The sequence below is a fragment of the Salmo trutta genome, chromosome 1 (assembly GCF_901001165.1).
Source record: "Salmo trutta chromosome 1, fSalTru1.1, whole genome shotgun sequence".
NCBI lineage: Eukaryota > Metazoa > Chordata > Actinopteri > Salmoniformes > Salmonidae > Salmo > Salmo trutta.
Genome location: NC_042957.1, coordinates 69,635,424 through 69,649,054, shown reverse-complemented (window position 1 = coordinate 69,649,054; position 13,631 = coordinate 69,635,424). Strand labels below are relative to the sequence as shown.

At 47.5% G+C, this 13,631-nt stretch overlaps 1 protein-coding gene across 1 annotated transcript; it reads right to left on the bottom strand.

Annotated features, from left to right (window-relative positions):
- Positions 1-278: 278 nt before the first annotated feature.
- LOC115206420 (MAPK regulated corepressor interacting protein 2-like) lies at positions 279-13,476 on the bottom strand. Its single transcript, XM_029773401.1, has 5 exons — positions 12,876-13,476; positions 12,483-12,549; positions 6,451-6,593; positions 2,382-2,504; positions 279-1,271 (listed from the first exon to the last, which is right to left on the bottom strand). The coding sequence occupies exons 1-5, from the start codon at positions 12,928-12,930 to the stop codon at positions 1,201-1,203; spliced, it is 459 nt and encodes a 152-aa protein (XP_029629261.1). The 5' UTR covers positions 12,931-13,476; the 3' UTR covers positions 279-1,200.
- Between the last annotated feature and the right edge of the window lie 155 nt (positions 13,477-13,631).

The window sequence follows — 13,631 nt, the reverse complement described above, 5'->3', positions numbered from 1 at the left end:
GTTGTACTGTTTCTGTTAAAAAGGTAAAAGAGTTCAGGTGAGGGGGTTGCCATGGCTACGTCCTCGCCAGCGTCCCAGCGCGGCTCTCAAGTAATGCCCATCGCCATCCCATATTTCCACACCTCTAGAGAAGACCCACAGCTGTTACCAGGTGCACTAGGCTCCAACCTGGTTAAACCCCCCTCTCACCCAACCTCCAGGCCCCTCCATAAGGCCCTCTCCCCCTGACCTCCAGGCCCCTCCATAAGGCCCTCTCACCCCGACCTCCAGGCCCCTCCATAAGGCCCTCTCCCCCCGACCTCCAGGCCCCTCCATAAGGCCCTCTCACCCCGACCTCCAGGCCCCTCCATAAGGCCCTCTCACCCCGAACTCCAGGCCCCTCCATAAGGCCCTCTCACCCCGACCTCCAGGCCCCTCCATAAGGCCCTCTCACCCCGACCTCCAGGCCCCTCCATAAGGCCCTCTCACCCCGAACTCCAGGCCCCTCCATAAGGCCCTCTCACCCCGACCTCCAGGCCCCTCCATAAGGCCCTCTCACCCCGACCTCCAGGCCCCTCCATAAGGCCCTCTCCCCCCGACCTCCAGGCCCCTCCATAAGGCCCTCTCACCCCGACCTCCAGGCCCCTCCATAAGGCCCTCTCACCCCGAACTCCAGGCCCCTCCATAAGGCCCTCTCACCCCGACCTCCAGGCCCCTCCATAAGGCCCTCTCCCCCCGACCTCCAGGCCCCTCCATAAGGCCCTCTCACCCCGACCTCCAGGCCCCTCCATAAAGCCCTCTCACCCCGACCTCCAGGCCCCTCCATAAAGCCCTCTCACCCCGAACTCCAGGCCCCTCCATAAGGCCCTCTCACCCCGACCTCCAGGCCCCTCCATAAGGCCCTCTCACCCCAACCTCCAGGCCCCTCCATAAGGCCCTCTCACCCCGACCTCCAGGCCCCTCCATAAGGCCCTCTCACCCCGACCTCCAGGCCCCTCCATAAGGCCCTCTCACCCCGACCTCCAGGCCCCTCCATAAGGCCCTCTCCCCCCGACCTCCAGGCCCCTCCATAAGGCCCTCTCACCCCGACCTCCAGGCCCCTCCATAAGGCCCTCTCACCCCGACCTCCAGGCCCCTCCATAAGGCCCTCTCCCCCCGACCTCCAGGCCCCTCCATAAGGCCCTCTCCCCTGGCCGCTAGGGCCCCAGGTGGTGGAGCCCATCAGGACAGGTTGTCAATGTTGGCCAGGAAGCGCTGGGCCCACCACTCATCCAGATCGATGGGAACAAAGTCTGGGGACGGAGAAAAGGAGGGAGTTAGAGGAGGCCTACCTTTGGGTTATGGTGCGGCAGCATTAACAAGTGGACCTCAACTTTGTTGTAGGGTGATGATGTGAACAAAGGTCAGAAGCACATTATTGGAACTGGTCAAACATAGATGGTGACTATATTTTAGAAAACTAAAGTAAGAATTCAGTGGTGAAATGACTTAAAAAAGGTCCAATGCAGCTGTTTTTATCTCAATATTAAATAATTTCTGGGTAACAATTAAGTACCTTACTGTGACTGTTTTCAATTAAAATGGTCGAAGAGAAACAAGAATTTTGCTAGGACTGTCTGGGAGATGTCTGAGTGGGGAGGGGAAAACTGAAAACTAGCTGTTATTGGCAGAGAGGTTTGGAATTGTCTTTCTTATTGGTCTATTAACTAATTTACCACCTGGTGTTTCTCATAATTTTCACAATTTCAACTGCACTGGGCCTTTAAGACCACGAACAATGACAACTCAGAGGTCATATCAGAACTTTCCCAATGTTTCCCAATATGACATTCCCAGTCAATGAACTCCAATATGGCTTTCCCAATATCACTTCCCAATGTCCCCCAATATGACTTTCTGAATGTTCCCATATCTAACTTTCCAAATGTTCCCCAATATGACTTTCTGAATGTTCCCATATCTAACTTTCCAAATGTTCCCCAATATGACTTTCTGAATGTTCCCATATATAACTTTCCAAATGTCCCCCAATATGACTTTCTGAATGTTCCCATATATAACTTTCCAAATGTTCCCCAATATGACTTTCCCAAAACGCCTATTCTCATTGCTAAGAATGAAGACATGATGACTGACACAACCCTACATCACACTGGTTTATGTGGTGGCAGTGCTGTGACAGCCCTAACACACACACACAAACAGATGTGACCTGCTGTCCAAGTGACCAAAAGAAGGTGCATCTTTCCATTGGGTGTGAAAAGCATGGGGGGTACGGACAGAAGAAGTGGTTTAGTGTCAAGGAAATGTGATGAGGGGGAGAGAATGGAGAACAGATTACAGTGAATGAGTGTTTAAGGGATGAGACTGAAGGAGGAAGGTAGACTCAGGTCAGGACTCACTCTTCATGGCTGGGTTGGGGCTGGGGTTGGTGTCTGAATACTGCACTGGTCTCTGAGCACTGGCACTTCCTGTCTTGTCACTGGCTCCTCCCTCCTCCGCCTGCTGCACTACCTCCTGCCAGACTGCAACAGCAACACACAGACACAACCTGGATACATGCAGCCTTCAGTAGAATTCAATCTATAGAAATCTATAGATTGTTCTTAGACATGCTTTAGTTTAACATTGCAAATACTACCAGGAGAAACAAAGAAGAAAACAATAACAAAATACTACCAGGAGAAACAAAGAAGAAAACAATATCAAAATACTACCAGGAGAAACAAAGAAGAAAACAACAATATGAAAGCAGACAGTCATATAGTTAAATTGGTTAACATAAAATGGGGGGAAACTCACCCTAAGAGTCAGTCAGGCTAAAACACTTTGCAGCTTAAAATGTGTAAAAAGGAAATAACCTTTGAACAAAAGTAGTCCTGCCACATCACCCACAGTGTACGGTCCCGTAGGGTGAATTTTACAAAAGTAGTCCTGCCACATCACACCCAGTGTACGGTCCAGTAGGGTAAATTTTACAAAAGTAGTCCTGCCACATCACACCCAGTGTACGGTCCAGTAGGGTGAATTTTACAAAAGTAGTCCTGCCACATCACACCCAGTGTACGGTCCCGTAGGGTGAATTTTACAAAAGTAGTCCTGCCACATCACACCCAGTGTACGGTCCCGAAGGGTGAATTTTACAAAAGTAGTCCTGCCACATCACACCCAGTGTAAGGTCCCGTAGGGTGAATTTTACAAAAGTAGTCCTGCCACATCACACCCAGTGTAAGGTCCCGTAGGGTGAATTTTACAAAAGTAGTCCTGCCACATCACACCCAGTGTACGGTCCCGTAGGGTGAATTTTACAAAAGTAGTCCTGCCACATCACACCCAGTGTAAGGTCCCGTAGGGTGAATTTTACAAAAGTAGTCCTGCCACATCACACCCAGTGTAAGGTCCCGTAGGGTGAATTTTACAAAAGTAGTCCTGCCACATCACACCCAGTGTAAGGTCCCGTAGGGTGAATTTTACAAAAGTAGTCCTGCCACATCACACCCAGTGTAAGGTCCCGTAGGGTGAATTTTACAAAAGTAGTCCTGCCACATCACACCCAGTGTACGGTCCAGTAGAGTGAATTTTAAAAAGTAGTCCTGCCACATCACACCCAGTGTACGGTCCAGTAGGGTGAATTTTACAAAAGTAGTCCTGCCACATCACACCCAGTGTACGGTCCAGTAGGGTGAATTTTACAGCATGCCGCGTTTGAAACTACATTTTAAATAATGCACTCTGTCATGTGGATTTATGAGCGTTCAGTCCACTGGCTCTAATGACCAATATTATCTCACTAGTCCAAATGTTTCAAGTACTAATGTAATAAAATACTAAGTCAAAATGAACCCGTATTGGGGAATGAATGACTGCATAAATGAACCAATGAATGATGAAGGCAAGTTTGCATTACTATAATTTTACTTAAACATGCTCATAGTGAAGGCAAGATGGAGCGACCATATTAATGAGCCAATCCTTTCAGATCTATGATAGGCACCTTTCACCATATGGACCTTCACATGACTTACAAGTGTTGAACCAACATGTTGTTTTTTAATGTTACAAGTAACTGGGTGTAACTGTAGTGGCCTAAAATGTGTATTTACTGGTTAATGATCCTGTAAAACTGGTTGCAATCCTCATTTGTAGAACCTCTCTGTAGAAAGCCTAGTAAGAGCAGGGCCTACTTTTTGTCCTTGTCCACTCTGACCAAGGTTATGTAGTTAATGTGCTGCCATTGCAAACTTTCAGTTGGAACGACCTAGTGTGTCAAATGGGCAAGGGAGAAATGACTTAACAAATTACACATGCTGTTTGGCTGGGTTGGCTAGGTTCGGGTTAATGTTGAAATACAGTCATTTAGCTTACTGTGTAGAGCTCCACTTAGGCACAAAAATACTTGTGTCTTCATTCAATTACACTGCAGACTCATGCAGTGATTATCAACACATATTTCTAGAAGCCATTGTGTACTACCTTCGTTGGAGGCAGAGTAGATCATTTACAGACAGACAGACAGACAGACAGACAGACAGACAGACAGACAGACAGACACGATGGTGCTGTCAGAGGGCTTCAATTTGGGTGTGAGGGTAGTGGAATTCCAGCCAGCTCCCTGAGCTGTGTGCCTGCTATCACTGGTATCAGTGTCAGTGCAGCTGTGTTGCTGAGCCTGGGAGGGAGGACTAACTCCTGGTCCAGCCCTGACCCTCACCCTGCCTGTAGTTGGGTGGGAGAACACTGGGAGGGAGGACTAACTCCTGGTTCAGCCCTGACCCTCACCCTGCCTGTAGTTGGGTGGGAGAACACTGGGAGGGAGGACTAACTCCTGGTCCAACCCTGACCCTCACCCTGCCTGTAGTTGGGTGGGAGAACACTGGGAGGGAGGACTAACTCCTGGTCCAACCCTGACCCTCACCCTGCCTGTAGTTGGGTGGGAGAACACTGGGAGGGAGGACTAACTCCTGGTCCAGCCCTGACCCTCACCCTGCCTGTAGTTGGGTGGGAGAACACTGGGAGGGAGGACAATCTCCTGGTCCAACCCTGACCCTCACCCTGCCTGTAGTTGGGTGGGAGAACACTGGGAGGGAGGACAATCTCCTGGTCCAACCCTGACCCTCACCCTGCCTGTAGTTGGGTGGGAGAACACTGGGAGGGAGGACTAACTCCTGGTCCAGCCCTGACCCTCACCCTGCCTGTAGTTGGGTGGGAGAACGCTGGGAGGGAAGACTAACTCCTGGTCCAGCCCTGACCCTCACCCTGCCTGTAGTTGGGTGGGAGAACGCTGGGAGGGAGGACTAACTCCTGGTCCAGCCCTGACCCTCACCCTGCCTGTAGTTGGGTGGGAGAACGCTGGGAGGGAGGACTAACTCCTGGTCCAGCCCTGACCCTCACCCTGCCTGTAGTTGGGTGGGAGAACGCTGGGAGGGAGGACTAACTCCTGGTCCAGCCCTGACCCTCACCCTGCCTGTAGTTGGGTGGGAGAACGCTGGGAGGGAGGACTAACTCCTGGTCCAACCCTGACCCTCACCCTGCCTGTAGTTGGGTGGGAGAACGCTGGGAGGGAGGACTAACTCCTGGTCCAACCCTGACCCTCACCCTGCCTGTAGTTGGGTGGGAGAACGCTGGGAGGGAGGACTAACTCCTGGTCCAACCCTGACCCTCACCCTGCCTGTAGTTGGGTGGGAGAACGCTGGGAGGGAGGACTAACTCCTGGTCCAACCCTGACCCTCACCCTGCCTGTAGTTGGGTGGGAGAACGCTGGGAGGGAGGACTAACTCCTGGTCCAACCCTGACCCTCACCCTGCCTGTAGTTGGGTGGGAGAACGCTGGGAGGGAGGACTAACTCCTGGTCCAACCCTGACCCTCACCCTGCCTGTAGTTGGGTGGGAGAACACTGGGAGGGAGGACTAACTCCTGGTCCAACCCTGACCCTCACCCTGCCTGTAGTTGGGTGGGAGAACACTGGGAGGGAGGACTAACTCCTGGTCCAACCCTGACCCTCACCCTGCCTGTAGTTGGGTGGGAGAACACTGGGAGGGAGGACTAACTCCTGGTCCAACCCTGACCCTCACCCTGCCTGTAGTTGGGTGGGAGAACACTGGGAGGGAGGGGTAGAGGAGAAGTCCTACTGTCACCTCTAAAGGGACACTAGACAGAAAGGAGATGATTTGGAGACTACTCAGACTGTAGATGAGGTGAATAATAATAGTATGGTAATATTATATTTACCATGGTCGACATTCATAATGTTGACTGAGAACATGGCTGATCATGTTGAAAGAGAAACACACATTCTTTGTAAAGTGGGTTGTAGGGGCAAGATCAGATCCCAGAGGCCCATTGTCCATAGAAGTCCTCAGTCACAACCATATTAAGTGTACTCGTGAGTGTATTGTAAAAGTAAAATTGCCAAGGTTTGAGGGGCTTGGTGCATTCTAATAATTGTATTTCTAGGGTATCTCACTCCTTTACCTTCATAGATAAACTTGACATTCTCCTGGTGTGCAGAAGTGAAGCCCTCCTTGGGCTGGGGGTCCACCTGTAGAAGAGCTGCTGGGGTGTTGTGGTACTTCTTCCCATTCAGGCGGTTAAACACTATCTTGGGTGCAGGAGAGCTGCAGGACAAAAAAAGATGGGCTTAAACATGAAAAACTTGTTGATTTATTTTAAGTCTACACACAATATACCTATAGACCTGTAGTAAATATGACATGATGAAATGGTCTCAAAATAGAGTTTCTTAGGCATGTTTGCTACTGTAGTTAAGGGTCATAAATTACTCAGACTCTGCTGGTTGTATAGCACACTGTATTACTTATACAACTAATATAAGGACAGGACATGAGACGGGAGTAGAAATTAACGTGGGCATTGTTTAATGCGTTTCACAGGAAAAACATTCCAAGCATTTCAACGTAGGTAAGCAAGGGGGGGTTACAGGTGCCCTAAAGGGACAAAACTAGAATATCAATACACACCATATTCCTCCCCCTTTACCTTTGATGACTCATAAGGAAAAAGTAAATATTCACTGTTTTGCCTATTGTTTTCTTTTTAATATAAGTTCTCTTAATGTAAATAAATGAACTTTTCAGAATAACCTTTTCTAAACTAGGGATAGAGGGTAGACTGCCTCAGTTCCCAGACTTAACCCTGGGGTGTATTCTGCCCCAATGTCGGAGGTTAGTCTGAACTATATAGTCAACCTGTCAGGGGGTCGACTTTCTCTTGCAGGGTAATGACGACGTACAGGTGAGTGTACAGTCACATTATCTCTGAGTCTGAGTGGTGATGGTGTATGCCCAGACTGGGGTGCAACAGCACCCTGAGTAGGCACTCTGGCTGGTTCAGGTGAGTCTGGGGCACTTTACACATTTGTAGGTTGATGCAGTGGATGTTCAGGTGATAGCTCGTAGTCATGGTAGGTCTCCAGTAGCTGATCTTGGTTTGTCACTTGACATGAGTCATCTCTGAGGTCGGTTCCTGGCAACAGTTGATCCACGTGTCTCCTCCAGATGATGTTTTCGAGTGTGTGAACTGTGTAGGACACAGGCCTTGTTTGTGCAACCACTGTGGCTGGTATCCACTTTGGACCTTTACAGTAGTTCCGAGCAAGAACTCTCTCTCCAGCTATGAAGCTTCTGTCTTTTGCTTTGCTCCGTCTCTCCACCTGTGCTCTCTGTTGTGTCTGTACAACCTGTTTCGTCTTTGGAGGTCTCAGGAGGTCGAGTCGCGTGCGAAGCTGTCTTTTCATCATGGCTGACGCGGGTGCCACTTTGGTTATAGCGTGGGGAATGTTTCTGTAGGTTAACAGGAAGGTGTTTAGACGCCTATTGAGGGAGCCATTCCCTTGTGATGATTTTAAAGCTTGCTTCATCGTTTGGACAAACCTTTCAGCGAGGCCGTTCGTTGCAGGGTGATACGGCGCTGACTTGATGTGCTGAATTCCATTTTCTTCCATGAATGACCGGAACTCTTGAGACACCAGTTGGGGGCCACTATCACTAACGAGTTGCGTTGGCAAGCCGAAGCGACTGAAGATTGACCGTAGCTCTTCCATGGTTCTCTCCGCTGAGGTGCTCTTCATCACTGTGACCTCAGGCCATTTGCTGTGTGCGTCAACTACGACTAAAAACATACGATCCTCCAGTGGGCCTGCATAGTCTATGTGAACTCACTGCCAAGGCTCCTCTGGGAAGTCCCATGGGTGTAGTGGCGCTAGCTGAGGCATGTTCCTCATCTTTTGACATGCAGAACATGACTTGACCTTGTCTTCGATAGCTGCGTCCAGACCTGGCCACCAAAAGTAGCTGTGTGCAATCTCCTTCATTCGCACCATGCCACAGTGCCCTGAATGGAGTTCTTCAAGCACCTGCCTTCTCAGTGGCGGCGGTATGATGACTCGAAAACCCCATAGCAAGCATCCAAACTGAACCGTGAGCTCGTTTCTCCTCACTAGGTAAGGTTGTAGGCTGTCCGACATCTCTCCTTCTTTTCCACGAGTGACAATGTCCACGACCTCAGACATCCCTGGATCAGTGTGGGTGAACTTTTTCACTTGGACAGATGTAACTGGGTCGTTCGTCACTTCCTTGAAGTAGAAGATTTCAGCCTCGGAGTGCTCAGTGTGTGCGACAGGTAAGGGAAGCCTTGAGAGGCCGTCTGCATTGCAGTGCTGCTCAGACCTTCTGTACTTGATATCGTACTGGTGAGCAGATAACAATAACGGCCATCGCTGTATGCGGGTGGCTGCAAGCGACGGAATACCGGTGTGGGGACCAAAGATGGAGATGAGGGGTCTATGGTCCGTCAGCAGTGTGAATCGTCGGCCAAAAAGAAACTGATGAAATTTCTTAACTCCAAACACAATGGCGAGTGCTTCACGCTCTATCTGTGCATAATTGCTCTTGGCTTTACTTAAGATCCGTGATGCGAAAGCAATTGGCCTTTCTTCACCTGATGGCATGATGTGTGAGACAACTGCACCAACGCCATAAGGCGATGCATCACATGCCAACTGTAATGGCAAGTTGGGGTTGAAGTGGGTTAGGGCCTCTGACTGAGCTAAGGCGGCTTTCGCTTTCTTGAATGCCTCCTCACATCTGTCTGTCCACTTCCACTGTTTGGTTTTGCTCAAAAGTTCATGCAGTGGCTTTAACATGTTAGCTAGGTTTGGCACAAACTTTGCGTAGTATGTCAGTAGTCCTAAGAATGATTTCAGCTGACTCACGTTCTGTGGGGATGGAGCTTCCACAATGGCCTTCACCTTCGATGGCGCCTTGTGGATCCCCAAACTGTCGATGATGTGGCCCAGGTACTAAACAGAGGGCCGGAAAAACTCGCATTTGTCCTTCCGGACCCTCAGACCGTACTCCTCCAATCTCTGTAGTGTAGCGTTCAGGTTTCTCAGGTGCTCCTGCTCGTCTTTGCCGGTGATGAGTAGATCATCGAGGTAACATTGGACCCCAGTGAGCCCACTCAGTATCTGGTCCATAGCTCTCTGAAACAAGGCTGGAGCTGAGGTGATTCCAAAAGGAAGCCTCTGGTACCTGTACAGTCCTTTGTGAGTCACTATGGTCAACAGTTCTTGTGACTCTTGGTCCACATGCATCTGTAGATAGGCCTGACATAAGTCTATCTTACTGAATTTTTGTCCTCCAGCTAAACCAGAAAAGAGGTCGTCAATGAGGGGTAGTGGATATTTTTCAGCAGTCAAGACTGGGTTAATGGTGACTGAAATCACCACAGAGTCTGAGTGATCCATCTTTTTTTATGACTGGAACAACAGGTGTAGCCCATTCACTAACATTCACTGGATCCAATACTCCACTCTCCACTAGCCTGTTTAGCTCAATTTCAACTTTTGGTTTTATGGCGTATGGTACAGGTCTAGCTTTGAAGCATTTTGGCTTGCTGTCTGGTTTCATGGTCAGTTTAACTGTTATGTCCTTCATACTGCCAAGGTCTCCTTTGAACACATCCGCGTGTTTCCTCAATATCCCTTGTAGGTTTGTGTCGTCTTTTGCGACCATGTGAATTTCCTGCCAGTTTAGTTTGATCTTTTCCAGCCATGTGCGTCCTAGCAATGCTGGATGGTTGCCTTTCACAATGTAGAGTGGTAGCTTCACCTTCTGTTTGTTGAGCTCCACTGTAACAATCACGCATCCTCTCACTGGAACAATCTCACCGGTGTATGTTTTCAGTGTCATCTTTGTGGGCTGTAGTGTGAGGTGATGTAGTTTCTCCTTGTATACAGCCTCAGACAGCAAAGATATGGTTGCTCCAGTGTCCACTTGCATCCGTACTGCGTTTCCATCCAGTAGCGGTGTCACCCAGTAGCAGTATCCATTGTCTGAAATTGACATAACATGCAAAGATTCTTCCCCTTTAGACAGGGTGTCACTTTGTTCATGCTCTGTGTGCTCCATTTTATGCACTTTCTTTTTGTACTTCCTGAAGTTTGTTCAGTACTTTTGTTTGATTGTGTCTTTTTGTTTTTACATGCACGTTCGATGTGACCCTTTTCCCACAACTTCTGCAGTCTAAGTCTTTGCACCAACACTCCTCTGCTTGGTGAACTGGTTGCCCACAGCGATAGCATGGCTTGCCACCTCCTGCCTTGTTTTTTTAACCACGTAGACACCTTATGCACTTTGGTAAATGCACTTAGCTGTTGTGCGTCTTTATTTGCCATTTCCATTGATGTACTCACTTCTATTGCTCTCTGCAATGTTAAGTTACTCTCAGTCAAAAAGGTGTTTCTGAATTGCCTCGCTGCGCATGCCACACACTAACCTATCACGTGTAGTGTCACTTATTGATCGCCCAAATTCACAGTGTTCAGATAACTGTTTCACTACAGTCACAAACTGTGAGATTGAGTCCCCCTCCTCTTGATTTCTCTTATGAAACTGAAATCTCTCTGCGATTCTCAGTGGTTTGGGAGAATAATGTCCTTTTAAGGTAGCCACAATTTCATCATATGATTTATCACCAGGTTTTTCAGGCTTTACTAGGCTGCGCAGTAGATTTAATGTTTTTCCTCCCTTAACAGTCAAAAATGTTGGCACAACGACTTCTGCTTTAATTCCATTTGCCAACACAAAGTACTCAAAACGTTCTGTGTAAGAACTCCATTGTTCCACAGATTCATCAAATGTTCCTATATTTCCAATCAATGCAGACATTTTCGGTTTATTTTTCTTTATCACACTTTTCAGACGGTCCCTTACACCCAGACCCCTTTTTTTCTTTATTTTAACTCACGATGACTTCACTTTCTCCCGCAGCGAAACTATTCCTATCCCTCGAGGCTCTTGTTGCCTTGACATCAAAGGCTAGCTAGGATCACTCAAATGGCTAGCTCCACGTTTTGTTTGCGTCTTTCTACAGCGAAAAACATTAACGAATTTAACTCAGACTTTCTGCCGAAGATGATAAGTACAAACGTGAGAACGTTTCTTCCTCGTCGTCAGTTTTGTTATACAGCGCACTGTATTACTTATACAACTAATATAAGGACAGGACATGAGTAGAAATGAACGTGCGCATTGTTTAATGCGTTTCACAGGTAGAACATTCCAAGCATTTCAACGTAGGTAAGCAAGGGGGGTTACAGGTGCCCTAAAGAGACAAAACTACAATATCAATACACAACATTTACATTTACATTTAAGTCATTTAGCAGACGCTCTTATCCAGAGCGACTTACAAATTGGACTCACAACACTGCTCTCTCTCAATCATTCATTCATGACAAATGAATGAAAATGTATGCTTCACTCAGAGCAAGGACTAGCTAGATAGGAAGTCAGCCACCTGAACCACATCGGTTACCATACCTTCGAACACAGTAAGGTTTCTATGGTGATAATGAAAGCCCACATGATAAGAATGCAGTATTTTTATTTTATTTATTTGACCTTTATGGATGCCATGATGGATATGTCGCAGATTGTGCTTCTCTCTACTCTACTAGATCAGGACCAAATTAGTGAAATATTGCTAAAGATATGATAAACGCCTTATTGTTGCTGTTTATTTGAAACGGGTTATCTTGAAACGTAGTAAACGTGTGAGTAGACAGCAGAGAGCAACTACCAAGCTAGCATGTTGCTCAGCTAGCATGCACGTGTTGGGACTAGACAGTGACAACTAACGCTCGTCAGTAACCTTGCTTCCCACACACAAGGTCGTTTCACGCCCCTGTTCAATGACATAAAAGCAGGTGGATGTGGTTTGGAAAAGACCCCCAACAGTGTGCCTTGTGATAGAATGTGCCCCATGGAATTTAGATTTTATAGCTAGCTTGCTACTATTACACGCCAATACAGGCGCTCGCGCTACAACAATGTTGCAAGATGTGAATTTCTGAAACTTTAATGCTTCACGGGCTGCAGGTGAAGCTATGCCAAACATCATTACAGTACAATAATAACAGTGACACTGCGATTATATGCTAATAACACTGTTAAACCTATGTACAATGCAATAATAGTACTTACTCTGGTATAGACCAAGGCGTTTGTTTGTGCTTGAAGTCATTTATTTTGTCAATTTGCTGCGTTTGACCTGATATTAAAAAAGGGAATAGATATCAACATTGTATTGAAAAGGAAAGCGATATCAACATGTTAAGTTAACCACTGAAAACACTGAATGTATGTTACTGGCTCTGAATGAATCCCCTTTAATGGATTGGCATCAACATTGGCACACATGCGTAAACCATGCGCAAATATACACTCGTGCCACACTGTAAATGTTAACATGTAACAAGGCATATCTAACCTCAGAATTACAATGTATCAGCACTTTGATGACAGTGTGAGCGAGAGGTCACTGGCACTTTGTTACAAAAGTGTTTGAATCGGTCTCCTAGAATCCACCACACTCACCTGTTCGTCGCTGTGTAACAAGTTTGCTGGGACCTCTTGTAATTGTGTACATCATGGGCAAAATCCTAGAGAACTTCAGTATGGCACTTTGAAGTGTCCAATAGACTTTCAAAGGCCGGTTATGTCAGAGGCAAATTGGGTATAGGCACAGTTTATAATTTATAAAATCTTCACAATATTTCTTCTCGTGTAATTTCTCGACGCATCCACGATTCAAAAAACAGGTCCGTGTTACATTGGGCAAATTCCGTTTCAGAATTATCTCTGCATTTCAACTACTAGAATCTTCTGCGCTGCGAACGACTGGTGGGAACTTTTGGGATAATCTACCGCGGAACAACATAACCATGAATCAAGCTCCTCTTTTTCGCTATTCAATCATTCTAGTAGAAAACGGAGCTCAGAACAAACCATTATAGATTGCTACGTTCTCCTGAGGCCCTGTGGCACGAGCTGGTCGCCTTGCATCCAGTGTGTGAAGAAGTAGCTAACTTTGGTCCTTGGGGCTGTCCGAGTCGGTACAATGTCAGATCTGATGAAACATGAGCTGTCATTGAGTTGCAAAGACACTCAACCAACGCAGCGCATAAATATTGACATCTCAACACGCCTCCCTCTGTCTTTTAAAGCGACAGTGACCACCTGACTGTATGGCAGAGGACAGGTCTGAAGATAAGGGTACAGCATTGCCGCTGTCATCAACGTTGCTCTCTGATATGAACAAAACAAGAATAAGGTGTACCCCCATCATGTATA

Coding starts and splice junctions, on each gene's coding strand:
- LOC115206420 (XM_029773401.1), bottom strand. CDS start 12,930: ATGATGTACACAATTACAAGAGGTCCCAGCAAACTTGTTACACAGCGA. Junction 6,594..12,482: donor ACGCCTTGGTCTATACCAGA/GTAAGTACTATT, acceptor TTTGTCCTGCAG/CTCTCCTGCACCCAAGATAG. Junction 2,505..6,450: donor TGTCAAGTTTATCTATGAAG/GTAAAGGAGTGA, acceptor TTGCTGTTGCAG/TCTGGCAGGAGGTAGTGCAG.